This window comes from Nuphar pumila, chromosome 14 (genome assembly GCF_984573655.1).
Source record: "Nuphar pumila chromosome 14, dmNupPumi1.hap1.1, whole genome shotgun sequence".
NCBI lineage: Eukaryota > Viridiplantae > Streptophyta > Magnoliopsida > Nymphaeales > Nymphaeaceae > Nuphar > Nuphar pumila.
Window position 1 is genome coordinate 87,316,966 of NC_143262.1, and position 23,497 is coordinate 87,340,462.

The 23,497-nt window shown below is 38.6% G+C and overlaps 1 protein-coding gene across 2 annotated transcripts in view; it reads left to right on the plus strand.

Annotated features, from left to right (window-relative positions):
* Window positions 1–5,133: 5,133 nt before the first annotated feature.
* The window catches only part of LOC149817260 (putative inactive ATP-dependent zinc metalloprotease FTSHI 4, chloroplastic), a 34,761-nt gene continuing 16,397 nt past the window's right edge, over window positions 5,134–23,497 (plus strand). For both annotated transcript variants that reach the window (XM_089987426.1, XM_089987427.1), the window contains exons 1-11: window positions 5,134–5,476; window positions 6,355–6,601; window positions 6,921–7,296; window positions 8,790–9,048; window positions 9,303–9,434; window positions 10,597–10,671; window positions 10,760–10,885; window positions 10,986–11,095; window positions 11,179–11,257; window positions 11,359–11,496; window positions 11,661–11,772. In XM_089987426.1, coding sequence (XP_089843552.1) covers window positions 5,156–5,476; window positions 6,355–6,601; window positions 6,921–7,296; window positions 8,790–9,048; window positions 9,303–9,434; window positions 10,597–10,671; window positions 10,760–10,885; window positions 10,986–11,095; window positions 11,179–11,257; window positions 11,359–11,496; window positions 11,661–11,772 — 1,975 coding nt within the window. In that variant the 5' untranslated portion in view covers window positions 5,134–5,155. The remainder of the gene's footprint in view (window positions 5,477–6,354; window positions 6,602–6,920; window positions 7,297–8,789; window positions 9,049–9,302; window positions 9,435–10,596; window positions 10,672–10,759; window positions 10,886–10,985; window positions 11,096–11,178; window positions 11,258–11,358; window positions 11,497–11,660; window positions 11,773–23,497) is intronic.

The following is a 23,497-nucleotide window of genomic DNA, read 5'->3' on the forward strand; positions in this document are numbered from 1 at the left end:
AAAACTCTCTCTTTATATACCCTACGTAGGGTTTGAGAGAAGGGGTCTTTCCCCTTTGCCTGTTGCCCTCTCTTCTTCCCCTTCCTCTCCACCACTTCTTCTTCTTCTTCTTCTTCTTCTCCTTCTGCCTCTTTCTCTCATCTTTTCCCTTCTTTCCGGTGGAGATCTTCAATCCAGCGGCAACAATCGTGGAAGTCCACCTCTCCTTCTCAACCCTTCTCTACGGTAAAGCATTCTCTTCTTCTTTTCCTCTCCTTCTTCTCCTTCTCTTCTCTTCTTCTTCTTTTTCTTTTTCTTTTTCTTCTTTTTTTTTTCTTTAATCTGATTTCCTGCAATCTATATATACAATGTCTGATTTCAATTGCAATTTTGCATTTTGAATGTCTGCATTTAGTGATCATATTTTGCTTATAAGTCGTATCATATCTTAATCTTTTGCAACATGTTTGTTGCAAAGGATAAGGATCGTCCATTGCAGTACATTAGTTACATTAGCTTAGTCATTCATCATTATTGATGTCGATTGGAATTCATTAGCATCGCATTAGCATTTTAGTTTTATCACTGGCACTTCATTTTGCTATGTTTTTTTTTCTGCTTTTTTTTTATTTGCATCAATTCATTCTTCATTCATTTTTTTTCTGTAAACTGCATATCATCCATTGCATTTCGCATGTTCAAGATCTGTCGGTGGAATTCCTGTTTTTCATCACCGTGAAATTTGGATTTCACTGGAATCCCGATCGCCGACATCTGAGCACCATTCAAGGGAGGCCTTTCTTCATGGCGACATCTTCACGGCTGAGCATCATTCACTGCAATGGAAACCCTCTGCCAGTCAGAATTTGCGATCAAAGCTATCGTAATTGCTTATTTTGAATCACTGTGAATCACATTTGATTCACAGTGAAACTTGTTTTGAAATCCAAGAACCATCGGATCCCCTTTTTTTTTTGTAGAACTACCGGATTATTTCCAGTTCACTGGCGTTTCCCCTGATCTTCGGCAGTTCCTCTTTAGGAGCCACTGTGAAAGTCGACCTCACTTGTCGTGAGGTCGGGTGTTGTGGTTCAGCCATGAAAATGAATTTTCACGGTAATGTGTTTTGAAAAGAACAGGCTTTTAGTCTGTTTTTTTTTTTAAAGATGGGTATGTTTTTAAAGAAGGTTTTGTTTTTAAAGATGGTTCACAACTAGTGCAATCACTATTTCATGGCAAGTGTTAAAAGGATTTTTTTTTCACAGGTTGTTGGTTTTTAAAACAGATTTTGGCAGCACTTACATGTTAACTTTTATGGCTGCAATTTCACATTTTCCTTCTCATTTGCAGTTCACATTTTAAAGCATTTTCGCAGCATATGCATTTATCCATATGTCAGGGCATATCATTAGTTTCATTAGCATTTTAATTTCATTAGTTTTTTTTTAGGTATATCATGTTATTTTCATTAGGTTATTTTAGTTTGATTTTTACGTGATTTTCATCTTAGGCATATCACTTTGTTTTGCACTTCAAACAATGCATTTTAGTTTCATTTTACGTTTTGCATTTAGCCTTACTTTAGATATATCATTTTGTACATTTTAGACATTTTTAGGTATTTTAGTCATTTTGATTTTTATGTATTACATTCTTTCATTTTGCACCTTTTTACAATGTTTGTTTTTAGTTTTTAGTTTTTAGTTTAGTACTATTTGTTTCGTCTTTCTGCTCTGTGTGTTTGTGTTTTGCAGGAAAGCGTGGAGCGGGAGCAAGCTAGCAATATTCTTTGGCACACGTTCGACACGTGACACGAAGCACGAGCGCAGAAGACACTTTTGCTTTTCTTTTAGAATTTAGACATTTAATTCAATTTTATTGGGTCTGTAATAAAACCATTTATTTATTTTGTTTAAGCCCTCTGCGTAGGGCCATACTTCCTTAGTTAATTATTTAAGTAACTCTTTTTATTTTAGCAATAAAGAGTTGTGTAGCTTGTGTGTTTGAATACAAGTATGTCTCGTTCCCTGAGATCGACCCGGACTCCACCACTTGTGTGAGCCGGCTTTTATTATTTGGTGTTTAGCTTTCACACTTGTTTTTATTAAAAATATTGTTTTAAAAATTGTTTTCATAAAAACTCACACCAAATTTTTGGCGTCGTTGCCGGGGAACGACGAAATAAGAGTATTCACTTTATTGCCTAGTGTTTGTTTTGCATTTAGGATTAGAACGACGTGTGTGCATATCGTAGAGACGAGCTTACTTTTCTGCACAACCCACCTACTAGGATTCCCTTAGAGGTGATTGTGTATGATTGGTACCGTACACATAGATTTCATATTTTCTTTGCATAATCCCTATTGTGTGCAACTGCGTGGTGTTTGTTTAGTTCTTGTTGTTTTTTTTTTAGTTTACTCGCTTTGTGGTTTGCGTGGTTTGGCCGCTAGCACGTTAGTTAGGTAGAAAACCCAAAAATTAGGACGTGTGCTACACCAGTCTACTTCGAGGTGTGTGCAAGGTCGACGCTCACTTGACCCCGAGCTAGTAGAACCGATTGAGGACCCAGAGTCCCTTATTAGGAGAGCCCAAAGATCTGCAACCATGGTTGGGAATCAACAAATGACTCGTCCTCTTAGGGAGTACTTCATGCCTAACACCTATACTCCCGCATCATGCATCGCAAGACCTAATGTAGGAGCGAATCATTTTGAGATAAAGGCCAATGTGATCCAGATGCTACCTTCGTTTTATGGCCTTAGCAATGAAGACCCATATCATCATCTTGACGAATTTCTTGAGATTTGCTCGACAGTGCGAATCAACAACTTTGAAGATGACGCTATGAGGTTGACCTTGTTTCCCTTTTCTCTGAAGGATAAAGCCAAGCATTGGCTGAAGGCGTTAGATACAGTTCGAATTACCACGTGGGAACATATGCAAAGGAGATTTTTTAAAAAATATTTCCCAATCGGTAAGACGAACCAGTATCGAAAGGCCATCACTAGCTTTTCGCAAATAGAGGGGGAAATGTTCCACGAGACTTGGGAGAGGATGAAGGATCTTCTCCACAAGTGTCCCCACCACTAAGTGCCTCGCTGGCAACTAGTGCAATATTTTTATGACAGTCTTACTGAGAAGAATTGTCAAATGGTGGATGTCGCGTGTGGGGGCACTTTTATGCTTAAAAGTGAGGATGAAGTGTGGTCGCTTTTTGAGACATTGAGCGAAAATTTGATGCACCATGCGATAGCTTCACGGCTCGATAGGACTACATCTATATCTAGTGGTCTTAGGAAAGTTGAGATTTTCGAAGTTGGGTCTGAGTCAGATTTGCGTACCAAGGTTGACCAGTTGAATAGGAAGTTAGATCAATTCCTAGCAAACTTTTCGAGAAGTCCTGTAGGAAAAGTGTGTGTGCTTTGTGCTAGCCCTGCACACTGTGTTTATGATTGTCCGGCAGAGCCGCTATATCTTGAATTCGTTCAGGAGCAGGTGAATGTTGCCCAAGGTTTCGCTAGACCCATGCCTGATTCATTTACACCATCATATAACCCAGGTTGGCAAAACCATGCCATTGCCCCATCCCATCAGCCCTCCCAGACACAGTTTAGACATAGTAACCCTTCACAAGGTTACTCGCATCCCATTTTTCCACAGGTTCATCCCCAGTCTAGTCTACCTTCTCCTCAAGAGCACACATTGAGTCCATCATTCCAGCAGAAGATGTTAGAGGCCTTTTCTGATATTAAGGCTACTCTTTGTTCCCACACGCAGTCAATAGCCAAGCTAGAGACTTAAATGGGATAGTTGGCTCAGGCCTTCAGTTGGCAAAGCGAGGGAGGCCTATCTAGTCAGTCCGTTGTCAACCCAAAGGGAAATGATCCTATGTCATTTGACCTGCACCCCACAGATTCACATCCTGCGCATGTTAAATCTGTTGCATCCCTTAGGAATGGTAAGGCGTGTCACCCCATTTAGGAATCGATTCATGAACCCAATGTCATACTCACTGATGAGTCGATCTCCTCCATCAGGCCCCAGGAGAAGGGGCAAGGCCCACAACTTCTACAATCATCATATATTCACCGAGACCCAGGCTCCCAGGCATTCAGACCGCCGATTGCTTTTAGCAAGCAAGAGGTGCAGATGCAAAAGATGCTTGACCTAGTCAACCCTCCCAAATAGAATCACAATCACCATACGCACAAGGATCTCTCTCTTATAATTCCATAAGCACCCATCATACACAATAGATATTTGGTACTAATGAAGGTGCATACAGGCACATTCTTTTTTTTTAAAGGTAAGCTGGGTTAGGCGGACCCCTACCAGAACAACAGCCGCCCTCATGTGGCAGAGGGATTCGATCTTGGGCCTTTCAGCTTGACACAACAATCACATGAAAAAGATGCTTTGTGTCTGGGAGGGCTGATTACTTAGTTGTTTTTTGTTTTCATTTTCCCGTTTCACATGCATAGGGGGCATTTAAAAACAAAAGACACAAAGTTTTTTCATGATAAATAGTCATTAAAAACATAAATATCGTGTTTAAAATGAGACATTTATGTTTTTACTAAAAACTTGTGACATTTTAAAAATATTGCAAGAAATTGCTGTTTAAAACTTTTAAGTAATTTCTTCTGACATTTTCATAATTTTTTCATAAATATTGCGGTATTTGTCACACTAAACGCAACCCTTGAAAACTATGGAACAAGGACATGCCATTTTGGCAGCATGTCCCTGGTGACACGACTGGACATGCCGACTCGGGCACAGGCATGCACGACATTATTTTAATATTTTCAAATAATATTTTTATTACGCTTTAATTTTATTCCAATAAAAAGTCATCTTTTAATGTTAAAAATTAAAAAATAGTTTTTTATTGATTAAAAAATTAAAAAAAATCCGTGTCGCCTTGCCCCATTTTTGAAAAAAAAAACCCGAACTCCCGAGTCGAATACGAATCCTGCGTCCTCGAGTCCTCGAATCATTGTCATATTTCAATCAATAAAGATGGACGGTCGAGATCACGCACGCACCGAGGGGAAAAGAGGAGCCAGCCCCACGCCATCGTTGCTCTCCCCGGTCTCCCTCCAAACTGGATAATAAAATGCCGCTCGTTACTCTCTCTCTCTCTCTCTCTCTCTCTCGCTCGCGCAGAGACGCCATGAACGTTGTCCTCGAGAGGCAACCCTCGCTCTCTCCTTCTCCTCTTCATTCTCTTCCCAATTTCCCCCGATTCTCGTCTTCCCTATCGATCAGACGCAGAAGGAGGGGCATTCGTCCCGGTTTTCTTGGGTTTCGCATAGTGCTCCCTCCGAAAACCCTAACTCTAGGGCTCAATGATGCCCCGATTGCCCTCGTCCCGAGGATAATTGGAAGGGGAGAAACGGAAACGTCGACTCGAACAGTCTCCGATTTCTCGGACGCGGACGTGGTTTCGGAAATCACCGAAGGAGTCGGCGGCGATCCTGTGAAACTCGTCGAGGTCGGTTTTGATACCTTATCGTCTTATTCTTTTTTTTTTTAATGTTGCTATCTGTTTGTGTTTTCGTGCATTGTCAAAGAGTTTTAGTTAGTTTTGTTTGTTTCTACTTGAAGTTTGATCGTTTCGATTGGAGTTGCGGGAGGGTTTATGTACATTGGCGTTGGTTGGGTTATTTTGTTACATGCTGTAGTGATTTCGGTAAGATGGAGTGTTGGAGTCCCAATGCATTGTTGGAAATTTTAGACTCTGTTTGGTATCCCCCGACGGGAGTGGTGACGGGGATTCACCGACTCCACGTCCATCTACGTCAGTTGGTTTCTTGATTCTGGGAGGGGTGGCGGAGATCAGAGCGGAGTTGGGAGGAGCAATGGAATTTAAATAGGTGGATTTCAATAGCATCCGCCTGAGGATGTTGTTGCGAAATCGGCCGATTTCGTCTCCCAAATCGTCACCCTCCCAATAACGCCCCCCCAAACGGAGCCTTAACCGTTTTGGGAAATTTTGTTAAAGGCCTTTCATGAATCCTTGAAAAACTGTTACGAAATTCTATTGGTATAATGATAAACTCACTTTCAGCATCGTCACTGTTGCTTTTTATTTGTATTTTGTTTGTTTTGTTTCCGCAAATTTGAGTTATGCAATAATTTTAAGGTTTAGTGGGGTTTATCTTGAGAGTCAACGTGGGCTAAATTTGACGGAGTGAAGGGAACTAAACGCTGAATCAATTTTGAATAGCAAGAGACTGATGAATAGTTCCAAATTATTGGGAATAAAATGTGAAAACCTTTTTTCTCTTTTTTCTTATTTTGAAGAATCCATCATTACCACCTCCACCACCACCACCAACAACACATTATTGATACGGTGCTCTTGTTCAGAAATTGAAGGATGGAGAACAAGAAAGATTGGAGAATTTGCAGCGGAAAGCTGATATACAGTTGGATAGGATGCTTACGATGGCCTCATCTTGGAGTAGGATCTTGCTGAGTGTGCAGGGTAAGCTGAAAGGAACTGAGTGGGACCCGGAGAATTCACACCGGATTGATTATAGTGAATTTCGCAGACTCCTTGACTCGAATCATGTTCATTTCATGGAGTACTCAAATTATGGTCAGACAATCTCAGGTTAGTTGTGCATTTTGGATCATTTGATTTTTTTTACATTTCATCTATTTCTTTGATTTGATTAGTTTGTGTAATTCGAGAAAGAATTTTGTTCCAACTATTTCAAATTTTAGTTTTTATTTGTACTCTCACTCTCTCTTACCCGCTCTCTCAATTTGATTATGTTCGTTGGCAACTTCTGGTGCTACTCATACCGCTATATTGACAGGAGAATTATATTGTGTTACTTGTATTGGGAAAAGTTTTCCTTCTCACTGAAGAAAATCTAGCTGAAGTATCTTTTCTGTTTCTTTTTTTTTTTGGCTGGTTTCGTTTGCAGTTATTCTGCCATATTACAAAGACGGGAAGCCAGAAGATCTGAAAGATTATACTAAAAGGGAGATTGTATTTCAACGGCATGTGGTTGATAGGATGCCCATTGACTGCTGGAATGATGTGTGGCACAAGTTGCACCAGCAACTTATAAATGTTGATGTTATAAACATTGATCCTGTCCGTGCTGAAGTGTATACCACAATTGCCACTGCTGTTATCTGGTCCATGCGTCTCGCTCTTGCGATTGGTTTATACATCTGGATTGACAGAGTAATGCAACCAATCTATGCAAAGTTAATACCCTGTGATTTAGGAAAACCACCTGAAAAAGTGCGGCGACCCCTTAAACGCCATGCACTTGGGTCATTGGGTAAGAGCAGGTATGTGAAGTTCACCTCATTTGTCATTACATCAAACCATAGTCACAGATATCGGCAATATTTTCAAAATATTGCGATATTATCGCGCTGTATTTTCAGCAAATGATATTATAGGTAAAATATCACGATATTTTGAAAATATAGTCAATTTGATAATATCGCTATATTATCGATTATTGTTACTGTTTTTATTTATTTTATACATCTTAAATGTGTTTTTCTTCTTTACTTCGCATTTTTACTTATTTTTTTATTATATATGTATTTTATTATCTAAACATGATATTTTCTTACTTATTTTTGTTATATATATATATATATATTTGTATATATATATATTTAAGCCCCAAGATTTTTCTGAGATTTATCACCAAGCCTATAATATTGCAAAAAATATCCTCGCTGAGATATAGCCGATACTGATATTTGTGATTATGCATCAAACAAACCTGTTTTAGTTGGTGATGCTGATACAGAAGATTATTTTAATTCATTACATGCTTTAATAATTTATTGTTATATTAATTGAATACCTGCATTGCTCTAGTGGATGTTCATTTGTCTACTTTGATTCATGGTTCTCCTCCTCCTCCTCTTCATCACTTGACCCATCTAAGAGGGCCAGCCTTGGGTATCCTATTTTATGTTAATTACAGTTGATAAAATTATGGTTAAATAGCTCTAATATAGGGATAGTAACCGTACCATGTCAAATGCAATTTGCAGAAAGTTTTATGCTTCCACAGTCAAGCTTGGAAATGGCCACCTATGTGATTCATATCTGAGATTTCTTGGCTAAGATGGAGTGCTGTGCCATCTAACCATCACGTTTGTTAATCTATTGTCTTTTTTTTCTTTTTAACATTGAAAACTTTATCCATGACACAGATCAAAATCTACATGGAAAAGATCTTAGTTTTCAACAACATATTAATGCACAAACTCCTATGCATTTTTATTAATGCATCAATCTTGACTAAATCTTATGCATTGGTAGGAGTGAATTAGGTATATACTTAACATTGGTTCTTGTTTGCATGACTTTTCAAAGTTACCAAACTTTTCTAACCCTTCACTTTGACTTTTACTATTCTTGTCTATTTTCTTTGTGCTTTTCCCTTTTTCTGGCAAAATATCCAGGAAATAGAAGGGGATATTTTGTATTTTTTCTAATTTTCATGATAAATTGATAATGAAGCATTGCAAGTCTCATCATATTTTGAAAGTTTGATCATATGTTAAATTGAAAATGCAGCATTGAAAGTCTTTTTTTTTTTGTAAAATTTTGATGTTCTTTTATATGTTGAAATATCTTTTTTTTTTCCAAAATATATCATCAATGAAGTTTTTTCAACCTTTTATTTGGTTTTGTCTTTATGACGTTCTTGTGTCCTGTTAGAGATAGGCTCAGAAGCAAAGTTTGCATGATGTTTAATGATGCAGTGATAAGATGGCTATTCACTGAGTTCCTAATCAATATTCTTATTCACCAGGGCCAAATTTATTTCGGCGGAGGAAACTACAGGGATCACATTTAATGATTTTGCTGGTCAGGAATACATAAAGAGGGAACTGCAGGAGATTGTGAAAATACTGAAAAATGAAGGGGAATATCAGAGCAAAGGTATTTATTGTCCAAAGGGGGTGCTCCTTCATGGACCTCCTGGGACTGGTAAAACGCTACTGGCCAAAGCAATTGCTGGTGAATCAGGGCTTCCCTTTTTTGCTGCAAATGGCACTGATTTTGTAGAGGTAATTGCCTGTCATATTTATGCTTATGCATGATTTTAAACCTTCTTCTTTAACCTTTAGTCTTCATCCTGCTTTGGTCCTGGATGCAATGGTTCCACATATGTTCTTGTGCTGCGATAGTTCTACTATGTAATTTCTCATGATATTTGCTTTTAGCATATGTGCTTGTGTCACACGGGTTTTTGGATTTTTATACTTATGGTTGATTTTTACTCAACCTTTCTAATTGCTGATGTTAAATCCTTGACTTGCAGATGTTTGTTGGTGTTGCAGCATCTCGTGTCAAGGACCTTTTTGCTAGCGCAAGAAGTTTTGCACCATCCATTATTTTCATTGATGAAATTGATGCTATTGGAGGCAAACGTGGTGGACCAGATATTGGAGGGGTGAGATGGCTTATAGTGCAGTCTTTTAATTCTTTGACTTTAATGTTTATGCTGTCTTTTCTTTTTTCCAATAATTAAATCTATATTATTACCACTTAACAATCTGTGGTAAGCTTCATGGGATCTCTCTTTCTCTATGTATTTGTTTGCCTTTGACATGGAGTTTGGCATCATTTCCATTATGTCTACTTCTCACATGTTTTCTGTTATTTCCCTTTTCAAGAATGACTTTGTGTGAGATTGTTCAATAGACGTTTTTTCAAAACTCTGCGTATTTTCTTGTATGAGGATGTTCGAAGATATCGGCTTGTACATTTTGACTCTAAATCCTAATTTTTTTGCCCAACAGTGATTCTTTATTTTCTGGAATGTTGACTTGCATGCTACACTTTTGAAAGTGACCAGGTTTATGAACTATAGTGTTCTAATCTTAGGTGAACTACTTCATCACATGAAGATTAACATGTTTTCTTGTGTGCATTCTCTCATTTCTAGAATAGCAAAAAAATTACACTCTTGAAAAAAGTACTTGCACGCAAAACCAATCCATTCTTCTTCTTTTGGGCTTACATGTTTTTTTGGGTATTTCCTTTGTTTCTTGAATAGCAAAGGGAAAAATACTCTTGGAATGAAGCACTTATGCATAAAGACCAAGACCTTTTTCTTCTTTTGATGCATGCATGTTTTCTTGGGTGTCTTCTTTCATTTCTTGAATAGCCAAGACAAAACTGCTCTCTTGAAATTAAACACATGCAAAAACATCTGGCTGTTTCTTCTTTTTGGTGCACTTATTTGTGTTTGGCTGTAATTGGCTTCTTTTCTGTTGTTTCTCCGTTTTCTCTGGTTTCTTAAAACTGCTGTCATGAAATTAAGCACTTATTCAAAAACATCTAGCTTTTTCTTTTCTTCATGCAATTCTATGTGTCCAGCTTTAATCGGCTTATTTTCTGTTCTTTCTCCTTTTCTCTGGTTCTGACTTCTCAATCAGGTGACTCCATTTATCATGAAAATCATTCTGTTGTTTCCTGTCCATGATGTAAGCTTCCTTAATCTTTAAAAGGTAAAAGACAAATAAATAAATGAGGCATTTTAACCATCTAATGCTGTTAATCCATTTATGTTTTGAAGCTTATTTTTGTAATTCTGGTTTGTGCCATCTCAGGGTGGTGCAGAAAGGGAACAAGGCTTGCTTCAAATTCTTACGGAGATGGATGGTTTCAAAGTCTCAACTTCACAAGTATGAAGGAAACCAAAATAATAATTCTGTTTATATGTTTGAAATAACCAAGGATATTGGAAGTTCATTGTAGGTCTTGCTTTGCTAGGTGTTGGTCATAGGTGCAACTAATAGAGAGGAATTACTGGATGATGCTCTCAAAAGGAAGGGTCGGTTTGATAAGATTATACGTGTTGGAAAACCATCAAAAGATGGAAGGTTCGCCATACTGCAGGTTTGCATTCAGTGCTATTGTTTATTATGGAGATTTATGGGTGTAGTTTTTGCATCTGAGTTTGTTTTTTTAAAGGTACGATTGAAGATGCATATTGCAGGTTCATGCGAGGAACAAATTCTTTCGGTCAGAACAAGAGAAAGAGACCCTCCTTAAGGAAATTGCAGAACTCACAGTCGATTTTACTGGAGCGGAGTTGCAGAATATATTGTAAGTTTCTGAGTTATCTATTCCTAAGATAGCCATCCCCATTTAAAGAATGGTTCTCTGAAGAAGTTGAGCTTGCTTTGTAGGAACGAAGCTGGAATTTTGACTCAAAGAAAGGATAAGGACCATATTGAACGAGAGGAGCTTTTGGAGGCATTGAAGAGGGTAAGCACTTTATGTCTGTTGGCATGCATAAGTTTATTTATAAAACTATGATGAGCTTTAATTTCTTAAATCTCTAATTTCCTTTTTTTGGGGATTTTCAGCAAAAAGGTACTTTTGAGACAGGCCAAGAAGATCAAACACATATATCTGAAGATATGAAGCTGCGGTTGGCTTATAGGGAAGCTACGGTGGCTCTTCTTGCATGCTACTATCCAAATCCTAATCGTCCATTCATTGAGGTTTGATGTTGTTTACCATGGTTGATGGTTTACACTTAGATACCTTTGCATCTTTTTTTTTTGTTATTATTGAAAAATATTTTGATGACATTTGTTTTATTCTCTACTTTTTAAGGAAATTTTACCATCTAAGAAAGTGCCATTTTATTTATTTACTTTTGCAGACAGATATTCGAACTATACATAGCCTGCCAAATATGCGTTATGCGGCTGTCAGTGGAAGGGTCTTTTCAAGAAAGTCAGATTATGTGAACTCTATTGTGCGTGCTTGTGCACGTAAGTCTCAAGCTACCCTTATCACTCATTCTTTTGCCTTTCTATTCCTCCAAATTTTGAACTTTTTCTGTTGTCAATGCAAAATGAGAACTTGTCATTTGTCTGCCTTCATGCTGCTTAAGCAGTAAAAATGAGTCAGTTGATTGATGAAATACAAATTAGTATGCACTATTGAATATTTCTTTGCAGATTATTACAATTTATGTAGTATGGATTTAATGATTGATGAATATTATTGTTTTGTATGACTGACTATTTGTTCGTTTATTCTTTCTGAAACCATTATCACAGTTTAAATCTTTTTTTTGGGGGGGGGGGTAACTTTCAGTCATAGTCATGTCTTGGTTGTAGGTAAAATCTTTGTTCTTGGGATATTATAAGCTTTTAGATAAATCTTGGCAAAAATCTCTGTACTAAAAAATACAATATAACAATAATAGTAAAATAAGTAGGTTTCAGTAATTTTCTTTTCAATAATGTAAAGCGAACACCGAAAATCTCTTAAAAATAAAAATAGAAACTAAGATTAGTTGTATTTAAGATATAGAAAGCATAAGCAAGGAAAAGTTTTGTAAATATAGTGATAAATATCAGGGTATTTTAGAAAATGTTTTCAACTTTTTTTTCGAGATCTTTTTTTTAATTATACCACATGATAATTTGATGATATTTTCAGAAATATTGCATATATTGTGGCGATATTTTCAATATGATTTGAAATTGTATTAGGCTCAGTGGAGAATTCTGGAAATTTGTGACCTTGCCTTTTCATCAGGAAGGGGTCTATCACTAGATTCACTACAACAAATTGACCGACTAGCAACGGCCCTGAATCGTTGCCAAAAGTAGCCCCAACTGTCACTATTTGAAGCAGTGACGGACCATGTCTGTCACGGGAAAACCCGCAGGAAATAGTAGCAAGTAGCAACAGCTTGGGCCATCACCCAAACTCTCCAGGCCATCAGTATTCTGCCTTTATAAGCCACTTTTCTGTTTTCACATCTTTGGTGATGGCTGAAGCTGTCAGCAATGCCCAGTCTCAACAGAAAAAAACAAAAACACAGAAATCCACCAGGCTCTGGCGTTTCAGCATGGAGTGACTCAACTCAACTGTGGCAAACTGATAAAAGTCCACCTAACCCCATCAGATGCCAACAAATAGCTACAAGACAAAACACCATGAGAATGTGGGCCAAAAGTCTCAAGACAAAACATAAGACTCTGGTTCAAGATATAATTGAAAAAGGTGAAAAGGATCCGAGACCCGGGACCCGACCCGAGTCGACCCGATCCATGCAATGTAAAGATGGTGTACATAGTATACGTTTACTCTTAATCGGGTCTGGATACACCAGACCCGAATCCATATCTATGTAAAGTAAAGTTATAAATGTATTCTTTTAGGTCACGATTTCATACAGAAATCGTGACAGCCGCAGACCCATTCTTGCATTTCGTCTCTTCGTCTCTCTCTCTCTCTCTCTCTCTCTCTCTTTCTCAATGCAGGTACGGGTGGTGGATTTCCAACATGGTATCAGAGCAGTGTTGAAGCCTGGCCTGAGATCGCCTTCTCGTCTGCGTGCGTTTTCTTCCTCCTTTCCTCCGTGTTCTTCAGTTCCGGTAAGATCGATAACATCTCCTTCTCTTCCGTCAACATCTCCTCTTTTCTTCCTTGTTCTTTAAGATCTGATTCTCTCTGGAATCAAAGTGGACTTTCAGTTGGATTTGCCGACGTGAAGAGACGTAGACCCGTTTTCCCTCCCTCAATCTGAATATTTTATTTGCTGAAGTTAATACTTGTGCTATTTTTGTGTGCATAAAATTCTTCTCTCGTTCTTCCCCCCTCTTCTGAATTTTTCTGTGTATCCTGTTCACGTGAACCCAGACCGTGAAAAACGAGTGGCTGTATTTCACGTGAATCGCTGAAATCGATTCACGTGAAACATCAGACCAATCGTGTGCCCTATTTCGTTTTTTGTTTGACATTGCCTGCTTGTCTCCCTTTACTGTTGTCGTCCACTCGATCTCCCTTTGTCTAATCCCTTTCACGCATCCATTTCTGCATATTCAAATATATATTTGCCGTGTAGTTTTTTTTTATTGCTACTCGTTTGAAAATATATCTAACGTGGAAAAGTTCTTTTAATATTAGTTTTCTGGAGAGCATAGAAAAATGTTCAGTCTCTCTATTCTTATTCTCTGAATCTGACAGCCGCAAAAAAAAAAGGCTGAGCATTTCGTGAACACTCTTGCTGAAATCCACTCTCTATGGATCCCTATTCCCTTCAATCAAATATTTCTTCAAGTTTTCTCAACCAACTCATTTCTGAAAAGTTGAATACCTCAAACTTCTTGATTTGGAAGAGACAAATCATTCCCTTTATAAGGAGCCAAGGTCTCTTAGGTCACTTGGATGGAACCATCCCTGTTCCACTAGAATTTGTTCAGAGAGAAGAGAAAGATGATCAAGGTGCGAGTTCGATCGTATATGTCAAAAATATAGAATTTCTCAATTGGGAAAGGAAAGATCAATCTGTTGTTGTATACATCACCTCAACCCTGTCTCAAGAGGTCCTTGTTGCCATTCCCGACAATTGTACAGTATTGCAACTCTGGGAGCGACTGGTCCAGACGTATTCACAAGCCATAATGGTTTTTCTAAAAAGGGAATTTCAGTTGCTAAGAAAAGATTCCATGACCATCATGGAATATTTGAACAAGATGAATACCATCACAGATCAACTTGCAGTTATAGGATGTGCCATTAGTGACAATGACATGGTGCAACAAACTCTGAGCGGATTGGGATCTGACTATAATATGATAGTCACTTCACTATTGTGCCTTCCTGTTCTTTCTACCTTTGATGAGCTACGAGCCAAATTGATCCAGTACGAAATGACTCTGAAGAGATTCTCTGAAGAAACTTACATTCACCCAAATTCTCAAAAAGTTTTTGCCACAGGAGTGACTTATGGTAGAGGACGGGGACGAGGAGGACAAGGGCGAAGTGGACACAGAGGGTGTGGTCTACTTCCCACTCCATGAAAAGAAGACATTATTCACGTACTGGGTTCGGATCTGATCCAAACCCAATTCAAGTGTATCTAATTTCAGATTTAAGCACATGTTCATTTATTATATTAATGGCATATTGTAAATTACATTGTTGTGTAATGGGTATTCTCGTACCCTAGTGATTGTAACACTATATACTTAATGGAATGTCAATACTGCAACCTCCAGTGAAGGATTCTACAGCTCTTACGTATCCTCTCCTCTTCCTGTGCTTGGTCTTGAGCATGTGCCAAGGAACCCACCATTTCTTATATGGTATAAGAGCCATTGATCCTCTCTCCAACATCTTCATCCAAGGTATTTCTTTTCTTATTCTTCTTGATTCTCTCCGGTCAACGTATTTCTGAAATTTGCATCCCTACTATTTCTGAAATCTGCATCCCTATTTCTCTTTCCTTCTCATCTAAAAATCTGCATCCCTATTTCTGAAATCTACTGATATTATTCTAAAAATCTGCATCTCCCAACTATTTGCATCTAATCTTTCTCCTTCTCACACGTGATTTCATTTGGTCACGCATGTGATTTCTTTTGGTCACGCATGAGCAAACCTTTGTGTGATTTCATAAGTTGTTCCTAATATGATATTTTCTTCAGATCTGAGTAAAATATCAGACTCTTTTTCTTTACATTTTAGAATATCGTTACCTCCAAAAAAAAATCATATTCGGCTCTTTGCTTTTCATTGACTGATCTTTACAGATCAGTTTACTGCATAACTCTGGTTCTGTCTTGGGTCTGCTACCCGTAAAAAAAAACGAGTTTCGAGTTCTGATTTTTTTGTTCTGACTTCTTTGGTTCTACTCCAGTATTGTTTTTGACTTCTTTTATTTCTGAGTCTTGCTCAGCCTTCAATCACCTATGGATTCCCTTCTTCTCAATCTGGCCTCTCTTCCAACTTTCTTAGTCAACTTGTATATGAAAAACTAAATAACTCCAATTTTCTCACCTGGAAAAGACAAATCATCCCATTTATAAGAAGTCAAGATCTTTCTGGACATCTAGATGACTCTGTTTCTGTTCCTCCAGAGTTCATATCACAAGATGGCAAGGCTTGGGAGGGTGACACTTCCATTACTTTTGTCAGAAATCCAGAATATATATCCTGAATGAAGCGAGATCAAGCTTTGGTTGCCTACATCACTTCCACCCTGTCACTGGAGGTGCTTGTGGCAATTCCGGATGACTGTTCTGCAATGCAATTATGGCATCGATTGGTTCAGACATATTCTCAAGTTTCTCAGGCCAAAGTATTATTTTTGAAGAAAGAGTTTCAAATGCTGAGGAAGGACTCCATGACCATCATGGAATACTTGAACAAAATGAAGACCATTACAGATCAGTTGGCCATCGTGGGGTGCGCAGTTAGTGACAGAGATATGGTGCAGCAAACTTTGAGCGGGGTGGGATCGGATTATCATATGATGGTTACTTCTTTATTGTGTTTGCCAGATTTACCTACATTTGAAGACCTTCGTGCCAAACTTTTACAATATGAGATGCCCTTAAAGGGATTTTCTGAAGATACTCATGCTCAAGCTGGGGCACACGATGTCCTTGCCACAGGAGTTGCTTATGGACGAGGACGTGGTAGGTATGATTTTCGAGAAAGAGGGGAACAAGAAAGAAATGGACAAGGAAGTCGTGGAATATTACCTACACCCAATATTCCTCCTAATGGACAGAGGCAAAGATCTATACCCACCTGTTTTCTATGCAATAAAAGGGGACATATCAAAGCTAATTGTTGGTTTAATCCTCAAAATAGAAGCAAACAACCAGAGACAAGAAAGGGGTCAGATAAATTGAAGAACAATAGTGAAGTCAAGGAGTTGTTACTATCTGCTCTAGCTGAATTGAATTTAAAACAAAATGATCAGGGCATTTGGTATGTCGATTCTGGTGCAGCCACTCGTCACTGGTGATGCTGGTAAGCTCCTAACTCCTGTTCCTTATGCTTGTAGAAATAGTATAGTCACTGGAGATGGGTCTCACCATCATATTTCTCACATTGGAAACTCTGTCATTCCTATGTCTACTTCTTCTCTTGCTCTTTCAAATGTCATTTATGCTCCGAATATCAAGAAAAATATTGTTTCTGTCTCTAAGCTTGTAGATGACATCAATGCTCTAGTTGAGTTTACTCCATTTTCTGTTTGTGTCAAGGACCTTCATACGAGGGAAACGTTCGCTGAGGGAAAACGCCAAGGGAATATGTACGTGTTCCAAGAGAATCCTTCCACCTTGAAGCTCACATCATCATCTTCTTCAGTCCTTCCTAAGAATGTTTTTAGTCTTTCTGAGTGTAATAAGCCGAATCTTTGGCATGGTCGTCTGGGTCATTGTAATAGTCGTTTCATTCAAAAGCTTGTTTCAAGCAGTCTTCTTCCCAAGTCAAGTCTAAGTTTAAATGTCAATGATAAAAAATGTTTAGTTGTCTACAATGTAAGAGTCATGTTCTTCCATTTCATTCTATTAATAAAAGAGCTTCAAGACCATTTGAAATCATTTGTTCGGATGTTTGGGGTCCGGCTCCAGTTCCCTCTATGTCTGGTGTCAGATATTATCTTATTTTTGTTGATAGCTATTCTCGGTATACATGGATTTTCTTTATGAAATGTAAATCCGAAACATTCAAGTTATTTCAGAACTTTCATTCCTTTGTTCAAAATCAATTTTCTGATAATATTCTTTGTTTCCAATGTGATGGAGGGGGTGAATTCTTCTCAAATGACTTTATTAATTTTCTCCAGACAAATGGAATACGTAGACGGGTGTCTTGCCTTCATACACCTCAACAAAATGGGATTGCTGAACGCAAGCATCGCCGTATTGTCGAGAGTGCAATGAGCATGATAGTAACCTTCCAATTACCTTATGGGCAGAGGCTTTTCATTCAACCGTTCATATCATAAACCGATTGCCCATGAATATCCTGGAAAACAAATCACCCTACTTTTCTCTACATGGTGTTCATCCAAATTATCATGATTTGCGAGTATTCGGGTGTGTATGTTATGTTCATGTTGACAGTTCAATGCGACACAAGTTTCAGGATAAGGCCTTAAAGTGCAGATTTATGGGGTATGCTGATGATTATAAAGGGTACATATGCTATGATCCCGTGTACAAGCGTATCAAAATATCCAGGAATGATGTATTTGATGAATTGAATTTTGACTACATTGTTAACACTCTTCCTGAAATTGAAGTTTATCACCCCTGGTTACACTCTGATCTCTTTTCTAGTGTTAATGATGTCTGTCCTTCAGAATGTAATCAAAGAGATGAGGGAAACATGTCTGATGCTCTCCAAAGGACTCAGGAAAGTGTCCTCTCAGATCTATCCTTGCCTCCCGGAAGGTATAAAGGTATTGTTTATTCTCGATGTGAGAAGGGGACCATCTCCAATTCTGATCAGGAGATGAATTCTTCTTCCTCTCTTCCCAGAAGATCCACTCAACCTCGACATCCTATTGACAGATGGGTCAGTTATGAGAACTTCACTATGGATTTCCAACTCTTCTTAACCTCTTTAGGTAAGGAAGATCAACCCACAACATTTTATCAAGCAGCAAATTCTAAGCGATGGATTGAAGCTATGAATGAAGAAATGGAGGCTCTTCATGAATGTGGCACTTGGGAGATTGTTCCCAGACCACACGATCAAAATGTGGTTGGGTCCAAGTGGGTTTATAAAATAAAATGTAAGCCGAATGGTACTATTGAACGATATAAGGCTACACTGGTTGCCAAGGGATTCACGCAGGAGCAAGGACAAGACTATGACGAGACCTTCAGTCCGGTTGTGAAAATGGGCACTATTCGAATTATATTATCATTGGCTATTGAGCACCAGTGGATTATCAATCAGCTGGACGTAAAAAATGCATTCTTACATGGAACTCTGAAGGAGGAAGTGTACATGGAGCAACCCACGGGGTATGCAGAAGGGAACTCCAAAGAATATGTGTGTAGATTAAAGAGAGCTATATATGGTTTAAAGCAAGCCTCCCGATCTTGGTTTGATAGTTTTTCTCTTGAAAATAGAGAAATATGGTTTTAGTCGGTCTCTTCTTGATCATTCTCTTTTCATCTTCAAATGTAAAGACACAATTACCTTGTTATTGATATATGTTGATGACATAATCATTACAGGTAACTCTAATGAAGATATTGAGCAGGTCAAAGAACTCCTGAATCACAGGTTTAAGATGAAGGACCTTGGTCAATTGCGATATTTCCTTGGAGTAGAAGTTGACAGAACTGTTGAAGGCATGACACTTACTCAACATAAGTACACTATTGATGTTCTCAGCAAGGCAGGTATGAAAGATTGCAAGCCTCTAAGCACGCCCAATGTACTTCATCAGAAACTCAGTTCCCAAGATGGAGATTTGTATGAGAATCCTACAGAATATCGCAGCATAGTAGGGATGCTTCAATATCTCACCTTTACTCGCCCTGATATTGTCTATTCAGTTAATCAGGTATCTCAGTTCATGCATGAACCGCGCATTGGGCATATGGAAGCTGTTAAACGCATTCTTCGATATTTGAAGGGAACTATTGGGGATGGTCTTGTGTACAAGAAGAGTATGAAGGAACGTCACATGCATGAACTTCTTGTATACACAGATGCAGACTGGGCAGGAGATCCAGATGAGCGTAGGTCAATCTCAGGATATTGTGTTTTCGTTGGCCTAAATCTTGTCTCTTGGAACAGTAAGAAACAAAGGGCTATTGCGAGATCGAGTACCGAAGCAGAATATAGATCAATGGCAGCTGCTATAGCTGAAGTAACATGGATTAGACATCTGTTGACAGAAGTAGGAGAATCAATATCTAAATGTATTTTCTTATGTGACAATCAAAGTGCCATCAACATGTCATTCAATCCTATCTACCACAGTCGTGCCAAGCATATTGAAATTGATCAACATTTTGTAAGACAAAAAGTCGAAGAGAAGGAAATTGAACCAGGATTTGTTCGAACTACTGATCAAGTTGCTGACTTGTTTATCAAAGGGCTTATCAAGGACAAATTCTGGATGTTGAAAGGCAAGTTGTTCATGGTTCAAAACCATGTACAACTTGAGGGAGGATGAAAAGAAGACATTATTCACGTACTGGGTTTGGATCAGATCCAAACCCAATTTAAGTGTATCTAATTTTAGATTTAAGCACATGTTCATTTATTATATTAATGGCATATTGTAAATTATATTGTTGTGTAATGGGTATTCTCGTACCCTAGTGATTGTAACACTATATACTTAATGAAGTGTCAATACTGTAGCCTCCAGTGAAGGATTCTGCAGCTCTTACGTATCCTCTCCTCTTCCTGTGCTTGGTCTTGAGCATGTGCCAAGGAACCCACCATTTCTTATACTCCAAGAATGTTAGATCATGCGCATAGATCAAGATCCATCCCTACTTGCTTCCTTTGTAACAAAAGGGGGCATATCAAGGCAAATTGCTGGCATAATCCAGAGAATAAAGGAAAGAGCCCACAAACGGAAACCAAAAGAAAGTTCACAAATACCAGAGACAGTGGAGAGATTAAAGATCTGCTGATATCTGCCTTGTCAGAGTTGAAATTGAAGCAGAGTGATGAAGGCACTTAGTTTGTCGACTCAGGGGCAGCAACTCATGTGACAGGTGATGCAGGTAAGATTTCTAACCCTATTCCTTATTTTGGAAAAAGTAAGATTGTCACTGTAGATGGATCCCATCATCCTGTTTCTCATGTTGGAAAAACTGTCATTCCCATGTCATATTCCACTCTTACTCTTTCTGACGTTCTTCATGCTCCTGACATCAAGAAAAATATTGTCTCTGTTTTCAAACTTATTAATGATAATAATGCTTCAGTTGAATTCACTCCCTTGTCTATGCAGGTCAAGGACCTACGCACGAGGGAAACATTCGCTGAAGGAAAGAGACGAGGCAATATATATGTCTTTGAAGAAGCTCCATGTCATGTTGTTCGCCCTGTTTATCTGAATTCGAAGCCTTCATTAGAGTCATGTTCATCCTCTTATGCTAATGTTTTTAGTATTTCTGAATGTAATAAGCCATTTTTGTGGCATAGTCGATTAGGACATTGTGGGAGTCATTTTATTGACAAACTTGTCTCTAATAATCTCATTCTAAAAGAAAGTCTCAATGGGAATGAGAGCAGTCATAAGTGTTCCAGTTGTCTTTCATGCAAGAGTCATGTATTGCCTTTTCATTCCATTAATAAGAGAGCTTCAAAACCTTTTGAGATAATTTGTTCTGATGTATGGGGACCCGCCCCGATTGTCTCTGGATCCAGGAGCAGATACTATCTAATCTTTGTTGATAACTATTCCCGATACACTTGGATATATTTCATAAAAAATAAGTCAGAAGTCTTCTCTTTGTTTCAAAGTTTTTTTTCCTTGGTCAAAAATCAATTTTCTGAGTCCATTCAATTTTACAAACTGGAGTGTTGTCTGTAATGATTTGTACCACTTTTTTATCACCCATTTCTTTTATCACTTCTATAAACAATCCCTTCAAATACTCTGCATTTTTATATTCTCCAGATGCATCAACTGCTTTAAAGAATATTGGGCCACTAAGCGAACAAGCAATGAAATTGATTAATGGACGCCTTTGAATATCTGTTCATGTAACGCCCCAAAATTTCGACTTGTGATTTCGAAAACTTTATCGAAAAACCTTTCAAAGATTTAAAGTTTTAACTTTTAAAAATGACAGCGGAAGACATTTAGAAAGGAACACAAGTCAACAATTCTGGGTACGTTAGCTGAAAAACCATCATTCATATGTACAACAACTTAAAGGAATTTAAGAAATAAGGCAATCGATTAAAATATGCAGTTTATTACAAAATGAGCATTTTATTCCAAAGTTCAATAAATCTAAGAAAACTCCAAAAAGTCCCAAAGCCAAGCCGCCAGCAGAAAGAAGATGAATCTTGATCCACGTTGCACCACGCCATCGGCCGCCAGTGAAGTCCTACTCCTCACCTGCCCATGAAATGGGTCAGTTTCATAACAAACCAGTAGGTGCACGAACAGATAAGTAGAATGAAAATAAAACAGTACATTTATGAGATAAGCAGTTATGATATTTAAGCAATTAATACAATTGTAGCCTATTCTAACAAATGTAATATGTGCAAAGAACTGTTAGTTGAAGCAGTGCGAGTCTCAGTCATCTACAACTATTCATGAAGATATTCTTTAAGTTCTGATATTAACTGACTTGTGGGTACGCACAGACGCGAAACGTAGAAACAGCCGAGACCGATCCAGGGGTTTATTATGTCAGGTGCTTTCATTAACCCGGATGGCTGACTGAGTCTGCTCCTAAGGGGACGGTCAGTGACCAAGAGAGTAAATCCCCAAAGGCATTCGTGGCCCATGGATGCATCCAACTTCTGCAGAAGTGCCTGGCAGTTACCACCTAGGATAATTTATGGTAATCCCAATTCCCTTAACTCCGATGACTGGGGAAACCGAGTCTTTTGCCCGTGGGGTGGTTGTTAACAACCTGTCCATCAGAGTCTTTGTACCATCCATCCTCTCCCTTGATGAACCGTGAAGATCGAATGGGTACGACGGGGGTTTCTTAACCGCCGCCCCATCCTACATGCTCTGGTCTATTAGACCCACTCGAGCATCTTGCCTGTGAAGGCGAAAGGTCACCATTTATGTGATCTCAGCATTGTGCCAATTGCATGCATCGAGGTTGCTACAACCTCATCCCCCAACCATCGTAACCCACATGGGACGTACTTGTCCAAAAGTACGGTTGTACCTCCCTAGAGATACGACTACGATGAGAGGGCAACATAAAATGTTCTATGATACTTTTGGTTCATGCATGTATTGCCTTATGAGCAAATGGGCCTGTGGAGGCCGGTATTATCTCATTGATATCAATAAAGAGTTGCTTGATCACTTCGAGGTACTCAATGACCTCCCGTACTATTTGTATCATACCTGTCTTCAGTTCTAATGATAGTAATTTGTGGGTTTCTCGATAGATAACACATCACAAAGTTTTATAAAAATTTGTATTATACTTGGCATGCTCGAATACTAAGAAACAAGAAGTCTCATACAAGATTCATCAGGCAATAACCAATAATGCATCTATAGTAACTTATAACAGTGAGCAAGGCGGAAATACAGTAATAAGATCTTTCTAGCAAGGAGTCTACTCGTAGAGCTCACAATAAGCATGAAATTTCAAAACAAATACGGGAGCGGGAACACCATACAGACAATCACCAGTTAAGAAATTCTACGAGTAAGAATGCATGTCAAATGAACTATTCTATCACAGAATCCTTATAATTTATTTCATTCACACAAACCCTTCGTGCGACTTTCCCCTACCTCGGGATGTCGTGCAGCTGCGTGCGTCTACGCGTGTAGATGATACGAGGCTCGGGCCGCGGAGCCAGAGCGGGGGTTCGATACGAAGTCTGCAAAAGTGTAAGTATTCAGCGCTACTCTATTTATCATGCGAAAAATAGAAAAAAAAAACAGGCCTGTCGATCGGAAAAAGAGAGAGGCAATAGGGGTGTGCCCCTACTGGCTGAAATCAGGAAAGCGACAGGGGGCGAACCCCTGCCTGCCGACAACAG